We start from the raw sequence: 13,840 nt of genomic DNA, 5'->3' as shown, positions 1-13,840 counted from the left end.
TTTGCATGAGTCTAACTGACTTTGCGGACCGGCTTCCCCGATAGTGCAGTATGTTGTCCGCCTTGACCACCCACCCAGCGCTAGCTACTTAGTTCACGGATGCAAACGAACCATCCGATGATCATCCCAATCGCATCATAAAACCCCTCATTCATGAACCTGTATCATGCGTAGTAATTCATGGGGTAAATATACCATGCCAAGGCTGCCGCAGATCACTGTAAGAGCTCCAATCACATCACTCAATTGTCCTGCAAACCCCTCAATCATGCAACTCGCCATCACTATGGATAAATTACAAACTCTCGTGAGATGGCCCTGGCATTGGGAGGAGCATGACGGCATTTTGCACGGAAATAATACTTCTCCACCAATACCAATTGCAGGTGTTGATGCATCGTCGGCATATTCGGGAGGGCATCCGTGATGGGCAGATCTGAAGCCCGTTTGCAATCATATATAAGATGTTCGGCCTTGCAGCGATTATTATGAGGCCTTGAAAGGGTATGCCGCAATTATGAAGTTGTCAAACTTCCTCCTCGCAGCCCTTGCGGCTAGCACTCATGCCCAAAATGTCTTCCCCCGCGGCACTCGTCCATCCAACATCCTCGACTCCCGAGCCCTTCTTCAAGACATAGTAACATTCGACGAACATTCCCTGTTCATCCACGGGGAGCGCGTAACAATCTTCTCCGCCGAAATCCACCCCTTCCGTCTCCCCGTCGCATCACTCTACCCAGATCTCTTCCAAAAAGTCAAAGCCATGGGTTTCAACATGGTATCGTTCTATGTTGACTGGGCTCTATTGGAAGGTAAACCTGGAGAGTTTAGATCTGAGGGTGCGCTGGACTTACAGCCGTTTATTGATGCGGCGCATGAGGCGGGGATCTATCTCCTTGCGAGACCGGGGCCGTATATCAATGCTGAGGTTTCGGGGGGTGGATTTCCGGGATGGTTGCAGAGAGTGAAGGGGTTTTTGAGGACGAATGCTACGGATTATCTCGCTGCTACTGATAAGTATGTCTCGATGAGTCAAATTGGGGTCGCAACTAATTGAGTGCTCTCAGCTATGTAGCCCATGTCGCCAAGATCATCGCAAAAGCTCAAATCACCAACGGTGGACCGGTCATTCTGTACCAACCGGAGAACGAGTACAGTGCTGCGCAGGGAACGCCCTTCCCAAACCATGATTACTTGAAATACGTCAATGACCAAGTTCGCAAGGCTGGAGTTGTTGTGCCTCTTATCAACAATGATGCTTGGCAAGGAGGTACTGGAGCTCCTGGAACGGGACCTGGCGCTGTCGACATTTACGTAAGTTCTTTTATCGACTGAGAAAAGTCCTGACTAACCTTTGTAGGGACATGACGGATATCCTGTTGGATTTGACTGCGTAGGTCTGTCAGCGCGGATACGTTGATGGTGCTGACCAATTACAGGCAAACCCCTACACATGGCCGAAGGATGGCCTTCCAACGACATGGCATGCCGAGCATGAGAAGATCAGCCCTAACACGCCGTACTCAATCATTGAGGTGAGTATGCATAGCCCCTGGGATAGATGGCGACTGACAGTTTGTAGTTCCAAGGTGGAGGTTTCGATCCACCAGGTGGCGGCGGCTTTGACAACTGCTATGAGCTCACCAACCACGAGTTCGCTCGCATCTTCTACAAGAACAACCTTGCTGCTGGTGTTACTATCTTTAATATCTACATGGTATGTACTATCTATGTAGGTTCAGTATGCAGTGGATATAGCTAACGGCATAGACTTGGGGCGGCACGAACTGGGGTAATCTTGGCCACTCCGATGGCTACACTTCTTACGACTATGGAGCAGTGAGTAATTGGGCACGAAACGATGCATGGGAAATTTACTGACACGTCGGTAGGCTATCAAGGAAGACCGAACAATTACCCGCGAGAAATACTCCGAGATAAAGCTCCAAGGCCAATTCCTCCGCGTCTCACCAAACTACGCCATCGCAGAAGCAAGCAACTTCACAACCACAAAATACACCGACAACAAGAACATCGCCGTAACAGCTCTAACCACCAAGAAAGATGATGCATTCTACGTCGTACGCCACGCTGACTACCGAACCACTGTTTCAGCATCTTATAAGCTCAAAGTCAAGACCTCCACTGGAACTCTAACCATCCCTCAACTTGGCGGATCTTTGTCGCTGCATAGACGAGATTCGAAGATCCATGTTGTGGATTACCCCGTTGGCAAGTTTAAGTTATTGTATAGCACTGCTGAGGTTTTTACGTGGAAGGTACTTGGGGATAAGACTGTTCTTGTGGTTTATGGGGGTGCTGATGAAGTTCATGAAGTTGCTGTTAAGGGACAGGAAAAGGTTAAAGTTGTTGAGGGTGATGGTGTGAAGATTGAGAAGAAGAACGGAGCTGGGGTGTTTCAGTTCAATACTAGCACCAAGCGTCGTGTTGTGCAGGCTGGATCTCTTTACATCTACCTCTTGGGTAAGTCTTCGCACGTCTCTTAGATGGCTTAGTTGACATGTTTAGATCGCAATGCTGCGTACAAGTACTGGGTACCCACTATCCCAAGCAAAAAGAGTGGAGAGTATGGATCTTCCGTGATGAACCCCGACGCCGTCATCATCAACGGCCCATACCTCGTCCGTTCTGTTGCTGTTGAAGGCTCCAAGCTTTCTGTTCAAGCTGACTTCAACATCACTACACCAGTTGAGATCATCGGCGCACCAAAAGGAACATCTCGCCTGTCTATCAATGGCAAGGACACTTCCTTTACCAAGTCTAAGCTTGGAAACTGGCTGGTCAACCCAGAGATCAAGCTTCCCACCGTCAAAGTTCCTGATGTCAAGTCATTGGATTGGCACTACATCGACGGCCTTCCTGAAGTAAAGAAGGACTTCGATGATTCCAAGTGGCGCACGGCGGATATCAAGAAGACTCTCAACTCGAAGTGGCCTCTTAACAACTCCGTCTCACTGTACTCTGGTGACTATGGCTTTAACGCTGGTGCACTCATCTTCCGCGGTCACTTCACAGCTTCTGGATCAGAGTCCAAGCTCAAACTGTGGACGTTTGGCGGACGCGCTTATGGAAGCTCAGTCTGGCTCGACGACAAGTTCGTCGGGTCCGTCACAGGCGGGGGCAACAACAACAACGACACGTCAACATACAAACTTCCCAAGACCGAAAAGGGTAAGAAGCACGTCGTTACAGTCATCGTAGACAACATGGGCCTGAACGGAAACTGGGTCCCCGGCGTCGATGAGACAAAGCAACCTCGCGGAATTCTCGACTGGCACATCACCTCAGACTCTGGCAAAGAGACCAAGGTGTCAAAGTGGAAATTGACCGGCAATCTCGGCGGCGAGAATTACAAGGACAAATTCCGCGGTCCCCTCAACGAAGGCGGCTTTTTCTTCGAGCGCCAAGGCTATCATCTCCCATCCCCTCCGCTAACCTCCTTCAAATCCGGATCCCCCTTCAAAGGGCTTTCCAAGCCCGGCGTGTCATTCTACACAGCCAAACTTCCCCTCAACCTCCCTTCTTCAACACACGACATTCCTCTATCATTCAACTTCAAGAACAACACTTCCAGCACAGGTGCGTACCGCGCTATTCTCTACGTAAACGGTTTCCAATACGGAAAATACATCGCCAACGTGGGACCCCAGACAGTCTTCCCTGTCCCTGAAGGAATCTTAAACTATAAGGGTGATAACTGGATCGGTATCGCGCTCTGGGCGTTGGAGAAGAGCGCTAATGTCGATGGGTTGAGCTTAACAGCTGGTGTTGCTGTTCAAACCGGTCGAAAGCCTGTGAAAGTGGTCGAGGGGCCGAAGTATTCTAGACGCCAAGATGCTTATTAGTGAGGGTGCAACGTTTCAATTGGTGGCGCCGTACAAGGTTCTGCTATATTTAGTGCTCACAGGGCGTTCGGCCCTACGGTATCATCCGTGACCAATTGAGGGTGCCCTATTCCTGTTGGAGAAAGTGTCTTTCCCCTTGGAGACGAGAGTGATTTGCGTGCCTTGCTGTGAAGGAAATTCGCCAAGGCTTGCGTGGCCTTCGGCTTGGAGATGCCGTGATCTCCACTGCGCCAAGTGATGATTTCCTGTGTGATGCTCTGTTTCTTCACTCATTCTACCTTTTTAACGATATCTCAACAAGCTCAATAACTAGTATTCTATCAGCATCCTATCTTTTATAGACCTCATCGACCTGTGCATGTCATTGTAGGGCTATCCTTCAGTGAACAGGGTGCTGCGCCTCGCGGGATGATCGAATCGTGGATACCCCAAGCTTCGGCTGCAACGGCCCTCAAAGTGGAGCCCGGCAACGACGAAGCGGTCGGAACGTCCGAGCATCTGTCACTCCACGTACGTAACGTCTCCTAAATTAAGAAGCCACTTTCTTTCTTTTTTCTTCTTTTTAATATCTCTTGTTTCCTGCCAAGGGAGAAGTTTGCAGTGACTCACCGGTGTAATGATCTGTACTTGGTCCTTTTGTTTTCTTGGCTTTCCCATGTGATATCTTTGTATATAACCCGGCTTATCAAGCTTTTTTCGTAAGTTCTCACGCACTTCATTATGTGAACATTGTTGACAGATGAAGAGTCCTTCCTAGATCTCTCGTCATGGATGCCTCGATCATGATGAAGGAGTGCGACGCCCCTCCAGCGGCATCCGCCATGCCTCACGATCTTCCCCCGACCGAGCTCCCCGTCCCCGGCCCTGATTCGGTCACCCTCGCAAAGAAGCGCTCGCAATGGTCTTGTATCGACGACAACCGTCTCCGAAACAATCTTTTCGCCGCCGTCGGTTTTCTCGAACTCGCAAACGCAGGCGACTTTGCCGCCAACGTATGGAACGATGTCCCCGTACCCATCTACGCCATCGTCTTCATGGCCATCGGCGGAACTGCTGCCTTCGTCATCTCAATCTGTGCATTCTTCGATTCGAGAAAGGCATGGAGAAACATCAAGTTCTTGAGACAGCAGAAACAATACCTCGAGACGGAGAAGGAGAATCTCCCTGCTGGGGCTGAATCGAGGGGCCTCGATGTTTTTATCGAGATTACGACGAGGGAACTACGAATTGAAATAATTAATCGGTGGGCGATGGACTTGTTGATGGGAGGGGGCGCTATGTTGATCAGCATTGGTACATACATGGCTATTGGTGGCGCCAACAGAAAGGTTTGGCATGCGAGTAACATCCTATCCGGATATCTCGGCAACGCTCCCATCGCGCTATTCGGTCTCATTAGTGCGATTTGGGCTTCCATGGTTGTCTCCAAGATGCGATCGCACGTCGAAGTGGCTAAGAAAGAACTTCAAGGCTCACCATCACTTCCGTTGTTAAAGCAGAGATGTTTCAACGTTCAGCTCTTTTTCATCCTCAACGGCATCGCGAATGTTCTCGGAGGAGTTGGTTCAATGATTACGGCTGAGAGATGGTGGGGTTATTGTATTCTAATTCCCGTCATTGTCACTTCGATCTTCTGCAACGTTTGGTGGCGACACAGAGTGGGATATGATCGACCTTGCATATCTGCTATACCGCCGCTGACCGTTGATAATATCACTGAGGCGCTCGAGTCGACTTCTCAACTGCGATATACGATTCAAGACGGCGCTGGCGTCAGTCTTGATCAGATCTTTGGAGAAGAGGATACTCTACAGGATGTCTTAGAGTTGTTTGTCAAGCATGACCTCTTTGAACAGTTCAGTCTGCGATTAGTTTCGAACAAGAAGATTGGTCACTTATTCGTCAAGGCGCAGGAGCTTCGAGTGCAAGTCAGTGTGGCTAGCATTCTGGATGTATCAGAAGAGCATCATCCTCTCATTCTGTCTGCAGCATTGCGATTCTTGAAGAAGCAAGGACCAAGACACTTGTTGCACCGAGAGCGTTTTCTCATTGAAGTTTTGGGCACATATCTGAACCAGGAGAAGAAAAGCCAGACGGTGGAAGTCGAGAAGTAAGGCTAGAATTGTGTCGTGTGTACACTTTTTTGTTTCATTTCTTCGGCACTGGTGCGTCGTAGATTCGATGGCATAGACTTTCCTGGCAGGACTTGCAGGTCAAGCTGGACTTTAAGAACTTTCATAATTCTCAATCAACATTTCCCCATACAATGATTCATCCCAGGTGTTTGTATAAGATTGCAGGCCTTGTTTTTGCAGACGTGTAATGTCTAGGGCAACTATATATCAACCGAAAACGAACTCCCGGTAGTTATCAGCTATTTTCCCGATGCCCTCGTCTAACCCCCACCCCTTAACTTCACAAATCACGCGGTACATCTCCTCAAGCTCATTATCCATCCTCTGACCAGCCGTATGGAGATCACTCTCAACCAGTACCCGATTATCCGGCACTATGTTGATCGCATCTTCCGCCTTTTTCCTCTCCTCATCTGATCGCAAATTATTGGTCTTCGAGAATGAGAAGAAGATCTTGGCTGGGATGTATGGTTTGAGATATTGCTTGACAGCGTCGGATTTACCACTGAAGGAGTGAAGACAGATTCGTGGAGGGTATGGTTTTGGAGCGTCTCCCGGCTGCTGTTCAGCCTTTCCCTCTTTCTTCTCTTTGTCTCTTGAGCGCCGACCGCGAAGTTCATGACCCTTCCAACACTTGGTCAAAGCATCGTAAAGAATCCCATGGACTTGCACGCCATGAACACTAACGGGTCTTCCAAGCTCCCCTGCTAGTTTGAGATGCGCCATGAACACAGCTTTTTGATGAGTAAGGTTGATGCGATGCTGACTGAGTGGTCTCCTCTGACGACCTCCTGGTGTACGGTCTGGATCTGGGTCTGGCTTGGGATCCGTCCACTGCATAGGCAGTCGGAAGGGTTTATCAATACCAATCTCTCCGACCATGGCGCATGGGTCTTCGATCAATCGAGCTCGAGTTTCAGCGATAAAAGTAGAGAGGGCTATCGGTATTGGGAGATCGCCCCAGAAGGCTGGATCTATTGGACCTGGTGAAAGGACAGCCTTGTAGTGTTGCGCCTTCGCATCCTCGACGTCATCGGACGGTACGTATGTCGGAGTCTCTGACGAGTCGTCAAATAGTTCATGACAGAACCATGGATGCCTTCCATAGCCTGCGATAACGGTCGTTTTGTCTTGGGACAAGCAGCCCGGGCCTTTGACGCCGTGAGATTTGGCGATTGAGGCAATCAGAGGCTGGTCTTGAGTTCGCGTTGCCATAATTGCTACTGCCCGAGATTTCATACTCAGCAATTCGGATACGGAGTTCACTCGTTCGCCAATGTGATTGTGAGCGTCAAAAACTCCAATATGCCAAGGAAATGGCTCTGCGTGGTCCGGCGACGGCTCTGATGCCGCGCCTTCTTGATGGTCGTGCATACACATCGTGACGGCTTTTCTGCTAACAACACTGGCACTAAGTCGTATTGATTTTCGTATCGAGTTGTATATGCTGGAAGTCCCCAACATTGGAGGACTTTATAGGGCATTATGTGATGAGTCATGCTGAAAATGAGTCATCTTGCCCGTCAGCATATCTAGACGCGATGGTGGATCTGCCCTGTCATCAGCTTTACACAGCCTTATGCATCCAAACCGCGCGCATCTGGGTCGATTTCATCACATTTAAAAATAGATAATACTTTAAATCCAATAATGAAGTCACTTGCTCTGATCCGCGTACTTTAACTCAGTTCACTTCAGTTCATACGCCATTTGGATCTTGATCTTGACGTTTGATAACTTTATAAGCTCTGTAACGAAGCAGTTCTAGATTATCGCAACCCTCTCTTCTTAGAAGAACCCTCGCTTGACCTTCTACTTTTGCAAATCATGTAGATATTGATGACGGATCGTTGTCTGGACGAAGAAAGCATCTAGGGTCGACGGGCTCAGTACTAGGTCAACATTGCACTTGCAAAAACGACAAGGCAGAGATAGAACAAGACTTTCACAACCTTACTTCGTGTGACAAACAAATTCTGAGTGAAAGTCGTCCTCTGCCTAGAGTCGTAGGAGCAGCAGATCTTTTGGTGCTTACATCACATGATCTCACGACGTCAGCCTGCTCAGCCACCATGACTACCTACGGACTTCGCATTCATTTCCTGGTCCTATGGAGTTGTCGAAGCATTCTTAATTCTTTTGGTGGACAGGAGACTAAGGACCACAAGTTTGAGGTCTAATATCCGATTGCAAGTTCGCATTCGGGTCACTTGATCTTTCGCGGCTGTCTTCATGTGCGAGGCCTTGAGTCTATTCTCACTTCTACCCACTCACGTACGCTTCCTCACAGACATTTTATTTAATACTGGCGGCGTTCTGGCTAGGTCTTTCTTTCTTTCTTGGCCCTGATTGGACATCATGTTGTATAAGCTCGCTTTCGCTTATGTCTCGATAATCGTCATGCGCAGAATGAATGCCAACTTCAATCTATAAGACCAATAATTTTGAGTATATAAACTGTATTAAGTCCTCGTAGTTTGAATCATCTATCCAATGCTCATCTAATCAGCAGCACTCGGGCTTCCAATCCCAACAGCCATATCTCGTATCCTTACATCTTGCCTCACCAGCATCACTGCCACCGCGACCATGAAATCTTGGACCAAAGCAATCCTCTCTCTGGCACTCTTATCGCCCCTCATTTGCGCTAAGGCATTGTGGCCAAAGCCCTCCCGTGGAAGCTTCAACATCGAGGACTTCACCTTTGACTCTGGCGAGATCATCGACTCCCTGAACATCAGCTATCAGACCCTCGGTGAGCTAAAAGTCAATTCCGATGGATCCAACAACGCCGTTGTTCTCCTCCATGGAACCACTGGTTCTAGCGCCCAGTTTCTCGTGGAAGAGTTCGCTGGTGCCCTTTTCAACCCAGGCCAGCCTCTCGACGCCAATGAGTACTTCATCATCATGCGCGATGCCATCGGTCACGGGAACTCAAGTAAGCCTAGCAACACTGGCCTTCGCGCCTCGTTTCCAAAGTATCAGTATCCTGACATGATTCGTGCGGACCACCTCCTTTTGACTGAGCACTTCAAACTTAACCGGACCCGTCTGACGCTTGGTGTTTCGATGGGCGGTATGCACACTTGGATGATGGGCGGAGAATATCCAGGCTTTTCGGATGCCTTGATGCCTATTGCTTCCTTCCCAGTTGAGATAGCTGGCCATAATCGGCTGTTTCGGAAGTTCATCACTGAGCTTATCACGATTGATCCACCATGGAAAGGTGGCGATTATGAGAAGCAGCCAGCTGCTGGCCTTGGAGGTGCACTCATGATTCAACTTGTCCTTCTTTCGTCTCCTTCATATTGGCAGCGAGAATTCCCTACTCGTGAAGCCATGGATAAGTACGTTGACGATCGCATCATTCCTCGGCTTGAAGATTTTGATGCCAATGATCAACTCTATGCTTGGAACGCATCTCAAACCTACAATCCCAAAGCAGGTCTTAAGAATATTAGGGTTCCTTTGACTGCTGTCAATACTGCCGATGACTTGCTGAACCCGAGTGAACTCGGATTCTTGGAGGACGGTATCGCGAACGACATGACGCCTGGATATGGCCGAGCAGTTACTATTCCTGCAAGCAATGAGACTAGTGGACATGATAGCTACATCATGGCTAGTCTTTGGAAAGATGAACTTAAGAAGATTCTAGCTCGATCGGGCGCGTAAGGGGGAAAGGCTTATGATGAGAGCTGGTTTGGTTTGGTCACCGGGGACAGAGGAAGAGCTGACGATGCATGCGATTGTGAGTCTGAGCCAATCTTCCATACAATTAAATCACATAGCAAGAATGGATTTCTAAAGCATTGAATACGTCGACTCCATAATATCGATGCGTCAGTGATTCGGGATTTTGACGTCACGACGATGCGATTGATGAGCGTGCTGAGAATGAGATCATGACATCATGAAAGGACCTTGATAGCATCACTACCATAAATACCATTTCTCTTCTCTATGCTCTATCTAAGCTCATATCACTTCTTACTATTACCTACTATCAATAAAAACTATATTCAACCCCAAAGTTACTAAATTACAATATGTCTGATTCCAAGCAAGGCGGAGATCTGTTCGACATGGCCAAGGATGGCACATCCAGTCAGTTCCTCCCCTCAAACCGAATACACTCCCAATATTGACATATAATTCAGTTCCTGGCGATGCCGGCAATCAAAACACGATCAGTTCCGTGCCCAACCCCCATCAACGCGATGGTGAGGCCGCAGGCGGTCTTGGCTCATCCGATCTGGCTGGCGCAGCAGACAACGCTGTCCTTTCAGCTTCTGAGGGCCGAGAGTCTGGTGTTGGTGAGGGAATCAGTGCGACAGGTCATGACATTCCTCAGTCTGTAACTGGGAAGCCTGGTGGTCGGGGAGGTACACAAGGCAAGGAGGAGATCAGAAGGGATACAGGCGCTTTTGCGAATAGGGAGAATTAGGTAACGATATATTGAGATATAGGCCATTAAAAAAGTGTCTTTTCATGCAACTGAATGATGTGACTAATTGCTGTTATTTCTTGCCTGGTCAGAAATTTATCCGGCAGTGAAATCTTGGCTCTGTATGATCTACTTGGTAGCAACGGCAACATGAGCCTGGAACATGATCTTGTTCTTGCCATCCTCAAGCTTCTTATACCCTTCCGTCTGAGTCAGCGCCTCCACGACTGCATTAACTGCTATATCCCAGTTCTCCTCATCCGACTCAAGCCATCCCGCCTTGGAAGTACCCCCAATAAAGCTCCATATCATAGTCGCAAAACGTTTGAGATCTCCAATAGTAACATGAACATCCTTCTGGATGAAATTCACTTTCTCCGGTTCAAACCCTCCTTTGATGATGACATCCCGCAAGAATTCTTTGTCCTCCCATTTATCCAGCCCTTCTCGTGGCAGAGGCGTACCAGCCGGTCGAGTCTTCTTGGCTGCTGCATGAATCGCAGGAATAGTTGGCGTATGGGCCCATGAGTTGAGAATGGCAGTGCCGCCTTGCTTCAAGGTTCGGCGCATCTCCTTGATCGCATCGACGCCATCATTTGGGAGAACAAACAACATCGCATTGCCAATACAGTGAGTGAACGTCTCGTCAGGGAATTCAAGGTTCGACGCGTCCATTTTCAGAGCCTCGGCAGGCCACTGGCTTTTAGCTATGTTCTGTCGGTATATTTCCAAAACATCGTCGTTAATGTCGGTGCCTTTGATGACAATATTGTCTTGTTTCAAACTCGTGATAGCTTCGGTACCGGCTCCGAGGCCGCAACCAACATCGTGAAAGATGACTTCGGAATCATCGAATGACCCAATACAGGATAGAGAAGCAGCAGCGAGTCGTTCCATGCCATCACCGACGATCTCACTATAGAGTTCTGGTGTAGGCTTCAAGGCCTGCTTGGGCGAGAAGGTTCGGTCGGACTCTGGGGCATTCATGATGCGACTGATGGCAGTAGTAATGGGTTCTGGAATGGATATGTTTCTATGTTCAAGAGATTCATGGACATACACCATAGGCAGTAAAGCTTCTGATATACAGCCATGTCCAATGTTTCCGCGATGTATCCGCTTACGACCTTGCAGAATCACATAAGTTTCCGATATCTGAGCATCTGAGTAAGCAATCCTACTGCTTCATTTCCATAAGATGCACGACTTGATCTTGACTAGTGTAATCTCATTTGTATGAAGATAGTAAATTTCCTTCCGCATGAGCCCTAGCTTCAGTTCATACTCATGCTCTATAAGCAGTATTAACGTTAAGAAACGTTTATGTTCTCCACTCACCTAACAGAATATTCATTTGAGGCCTGATACAGTCAGCACTCGATACAATGATTGGTTGTGAACTAAAAGGACAATACCCAATGGAATCTGGACTCGCGATCACCTTGTTCCTACTGTGCGTTCGATGCTGGTGGCTTTGTTGATAAACGCATTACATTATTATTATGATATTCCAAGACATTTCAGCAAATAATACTATCCATTTCATCCTTGAGAATAACAGCCAGCATGTGCGATAACTATTAGATTCTCTCAGGCTCAGTATATCTTGCGTTATGTGATACTTCCGAGGTTTAGGTAATGGTTCACAGATTAATGTTCAATTTGGAGGAAATTTCATCCTTGTGTATATGTTAAGAGACGAATTTTCGGATTCGTACTTGCCGACGCGTACGATGGAATTTATACCTTCTTCACCCACCCTTGGGTCTAGAATTCAGTGCTGTTGTAAAAGTTGCGCACGGTAGATGCCAACCATCCAAAAGAGCTCAAGAACCAATACCTTAACAGTATCAGGCCTCAGGTCGACAAAGATAAGTTAATTACTAAATTCTATGGAAGCAAGACAGTTGAAATTTACATCTCAATCTGCCTTTCCAGTCACAAAATGTCTCCTCTATCCTCTGTGCTTATTATCTAAGGTGGTTTTTCGGTTACCTACCCTGTTGACGAGTTTTTCTGATCCGCTGTAGAATGCCCTCTCTTTGAAGGAAATTAAGGCCAGATAGATAAATATCTCGCAGCTAGAATCTGTACTTCACACTCATAGTTCAATAATGTCTAGTGCTCACGCGATTACCCCAGGTTCCCCTCATCTCAAATCTGGATTTTGCTCACAAGGATGTAAGCGGGAATAATTGCGAGGCTATGACGTAGTGGGGTTCTGCCAAGCATGCGTGACAGCTCAAGCAACGATGAAAGGGCGGGCGTAAAGCTTGCATTCCCGGTGACATCGTTTTTTTGACGATGCCCTCAATTATTTCTCTAACAAGTTACTGCAAAAGCGTTGGGTGAATATCACATAGAAGAGTGCGGCTGGTGGTGCAGCCACTTTATACCCGTAAGCTTAAGTTTAAGGTTACGGTGCAAAAGGTCCGATACAACTCAGCTGCCTGATCTTTTGGCATGAAACAATGCAAGATCGAGTATCACAGTAGTATATGTGGTATTGCTATCCTGGTGAAGATCGCGAATGTCTGAGGGTATCGTGTTGATAATCTGGGGGTCATAGATCAGCAACAATCTGGGGATGATGATCATGGAGCAACGATGGAGTGAGCGTTTGTCCAGTTAAGTGACCAAACACCGAGAGAGTCCGATGACAGACATGATCAACGCCCGTTATTCAGCACTAGTTAATTGAAATGTGTTGATCAAGATCATCAGGCGTTGTTCATTCCATCTCCGCATTTCAACAAACATTGGGATCAGTCTAAAACCCCGCCATCTCACCAACGCTCTCACCAAGATCGGTCGCGAAGAGCTTGCACAAGCCAAGACCCAAACAAGTCCGATCGTTCCGTTTAGGCACCCTTATTCCACCGTCGCACCAATCTCTCAAAACGGCAAAAACGAGCGTCGATGGCCTCATCCTCACTGAACATTTAACCATTACAGTTTAGCGCATGTCTCGGTGGTGTTACACTGCACATAACCAAGAGCAAGTTATACAACGGCAAATAGATCAAACTTTTCAACAACGAGCTTCTAGACTTGAGGGATATTTCTCAACAATTTTACTCAAGTCATTCTCAGACCATAAAATGTTCAAAATGGCTGCAAATTGAGAGAGCTATGGGCAGCGCTACTGTATTTTTATTTGGATGCCTGGAGGATATCTCCACTTGGAAGGGAAAGAATATGGATGCCTTGGCAAGTGTCTCCACTACGTCATATGTGCCGCTTATCCGATGACGTTTAGGCAGCCGAATAAATCGGTACGTATCGCCTTTAACCCGCAAGCAATCCCCAGACCCCAAATTTCAAGGTGTTCAGCGGCTTTTTGCTAGCGCGTGGAGACGTCCAGATGATTCGTTGTAGCGGAGACAGCTTCT

The 13,840-nt window shown here is 47.8% G+C and overlaps 5 protein-coding genes across 5 annotated transcripts; 3 read left to right on the top strand and 2 right to left on the bottom strand.

The window, feature by feature from the left end:
- Window positions 1-268: 268 nt before the first annotated feature.
- FOBCDRAFT_298808 (glycoside hydrolase superfamily) lies at window positions 269-3,866 on the top strand (the record flags this gene model as incomplete). The annotated part of the gene is made up of 9 exons (XM_031190583.3): window positions 269-386; window positions 546-1,017; window positions 1,068-1,314; window positions 1,361-1,393; window positions 1,440-1,535; window positions 1,583-1,717; window positions 1,771-1,839; window positions 1,893-2,484; window positions 2,530-3,866. 9 exons carry the CDS (start codon window positions 269-271, stop codon window positions 3,864-3,866), a joined length of 3,099 nt encoding a protein of 1,032 aa, XP_031034568.3.
- Window positions 3,867-4,433: 567 nt separating this feature from the next.
- Window positions 4,434-6,149, top strand: FOBCDRAFT_53610 (uncharacterized protein). Its single transcript, XM_031190582.3, has one exon. It carries the CDS (start codon window positions 4,634-4,636, stop codon window positions 5,978-5,980), a length of 1,347 nt encoding a protein of 448 aa, XP_031034567.2. The 5' UTR covers window positions 4,434-4,633; the 3' UTR covers window positions 5,981-6,149.
- Window position 6,150: 1 nt separating this feature from the next.
- Window positions 6,151-7,432, bottom strand: FOBCDRAFT_53611 (uncharacterized protein). The gene has a single exon (XM_031190580.3). The coding sequence runs from the start codon at window positions 7,379-7,381 to the stop codon at window positions 6,209-6,211; it is 1,173 nt and encodes a 390-aa protein (XP_031034565.2). The 5' UTR covers window positions 7,382-7,432; the 3' UTR covers window positions 6,151-6,208.
- Window positions 7,433-8,532: 1,100 nt separating this feature from the next.
- On the top strand, window positions 8,533-10,448 carry FOBCDRAFT_190105 (Alpha/Beta hydrolase protein; the record flags this gene model as incomplete). Its single annotated transcript, XM_059608683.1, has 4 exons — window positions 8,533-9,672; window positions 9,812-9,821; window positions 10,036-10,108; window positions 10,162-10,448. Exons 1-4 carry the CDS (start codon window positions 8,591-8,593, stop codon window positions 10,446-10,448), a joined length of 1,452 nt encoding a protein of 483 aa, XP_059465867.1. The 5' UTR covers window positions 8,533-8,590.
- Window positions 10,449-10,577: 129 nt separating this feature from the next.
- On the bottom strand, window positions 10,578-11,802 carry FOBCDRAFT_243757 (S-adenosyl-L-methionine-dependent methyltransferase; the record flags this gene model as incomplete). The annotated part of the gene is made up of 4 exons (XM_031190577.3): window positions 10,578-11,464; window positions 11,573-11,603; window positions 11,667-11,740; window positions 11,787-11,802. 4 exons carry the CDS (start codon window positions 11,800-11,802, stop codon window positions 10,578-10,580), a joined length of 1,008 nt encoding a protein of 335 aa, XP_031034562.3.
- Window positions 11,803-13,840: the final 2,038 nt, after the last annotated feature.

The sequence above is a fragment of the Fusarium oxysporum genome, chromosome IX (genome assembly GCF_013085055.1).
Source record: "Fusarium oxysporum Fo47 chromosome IX, complete sequence".
Taxonomy (NCBI): domain Eukaryota; kingdom Fungi; phylum Ascomycota; class Sordariomycetes; order Hypocreales; family Nectriaceae; genus Fusarium; species Fusarium oxysporum.
The sequence above is the reverse complement of the archived record's forward strand: the minus strand, read 5'-3'. Positions and strand labels throughout refer to the sequence as shown.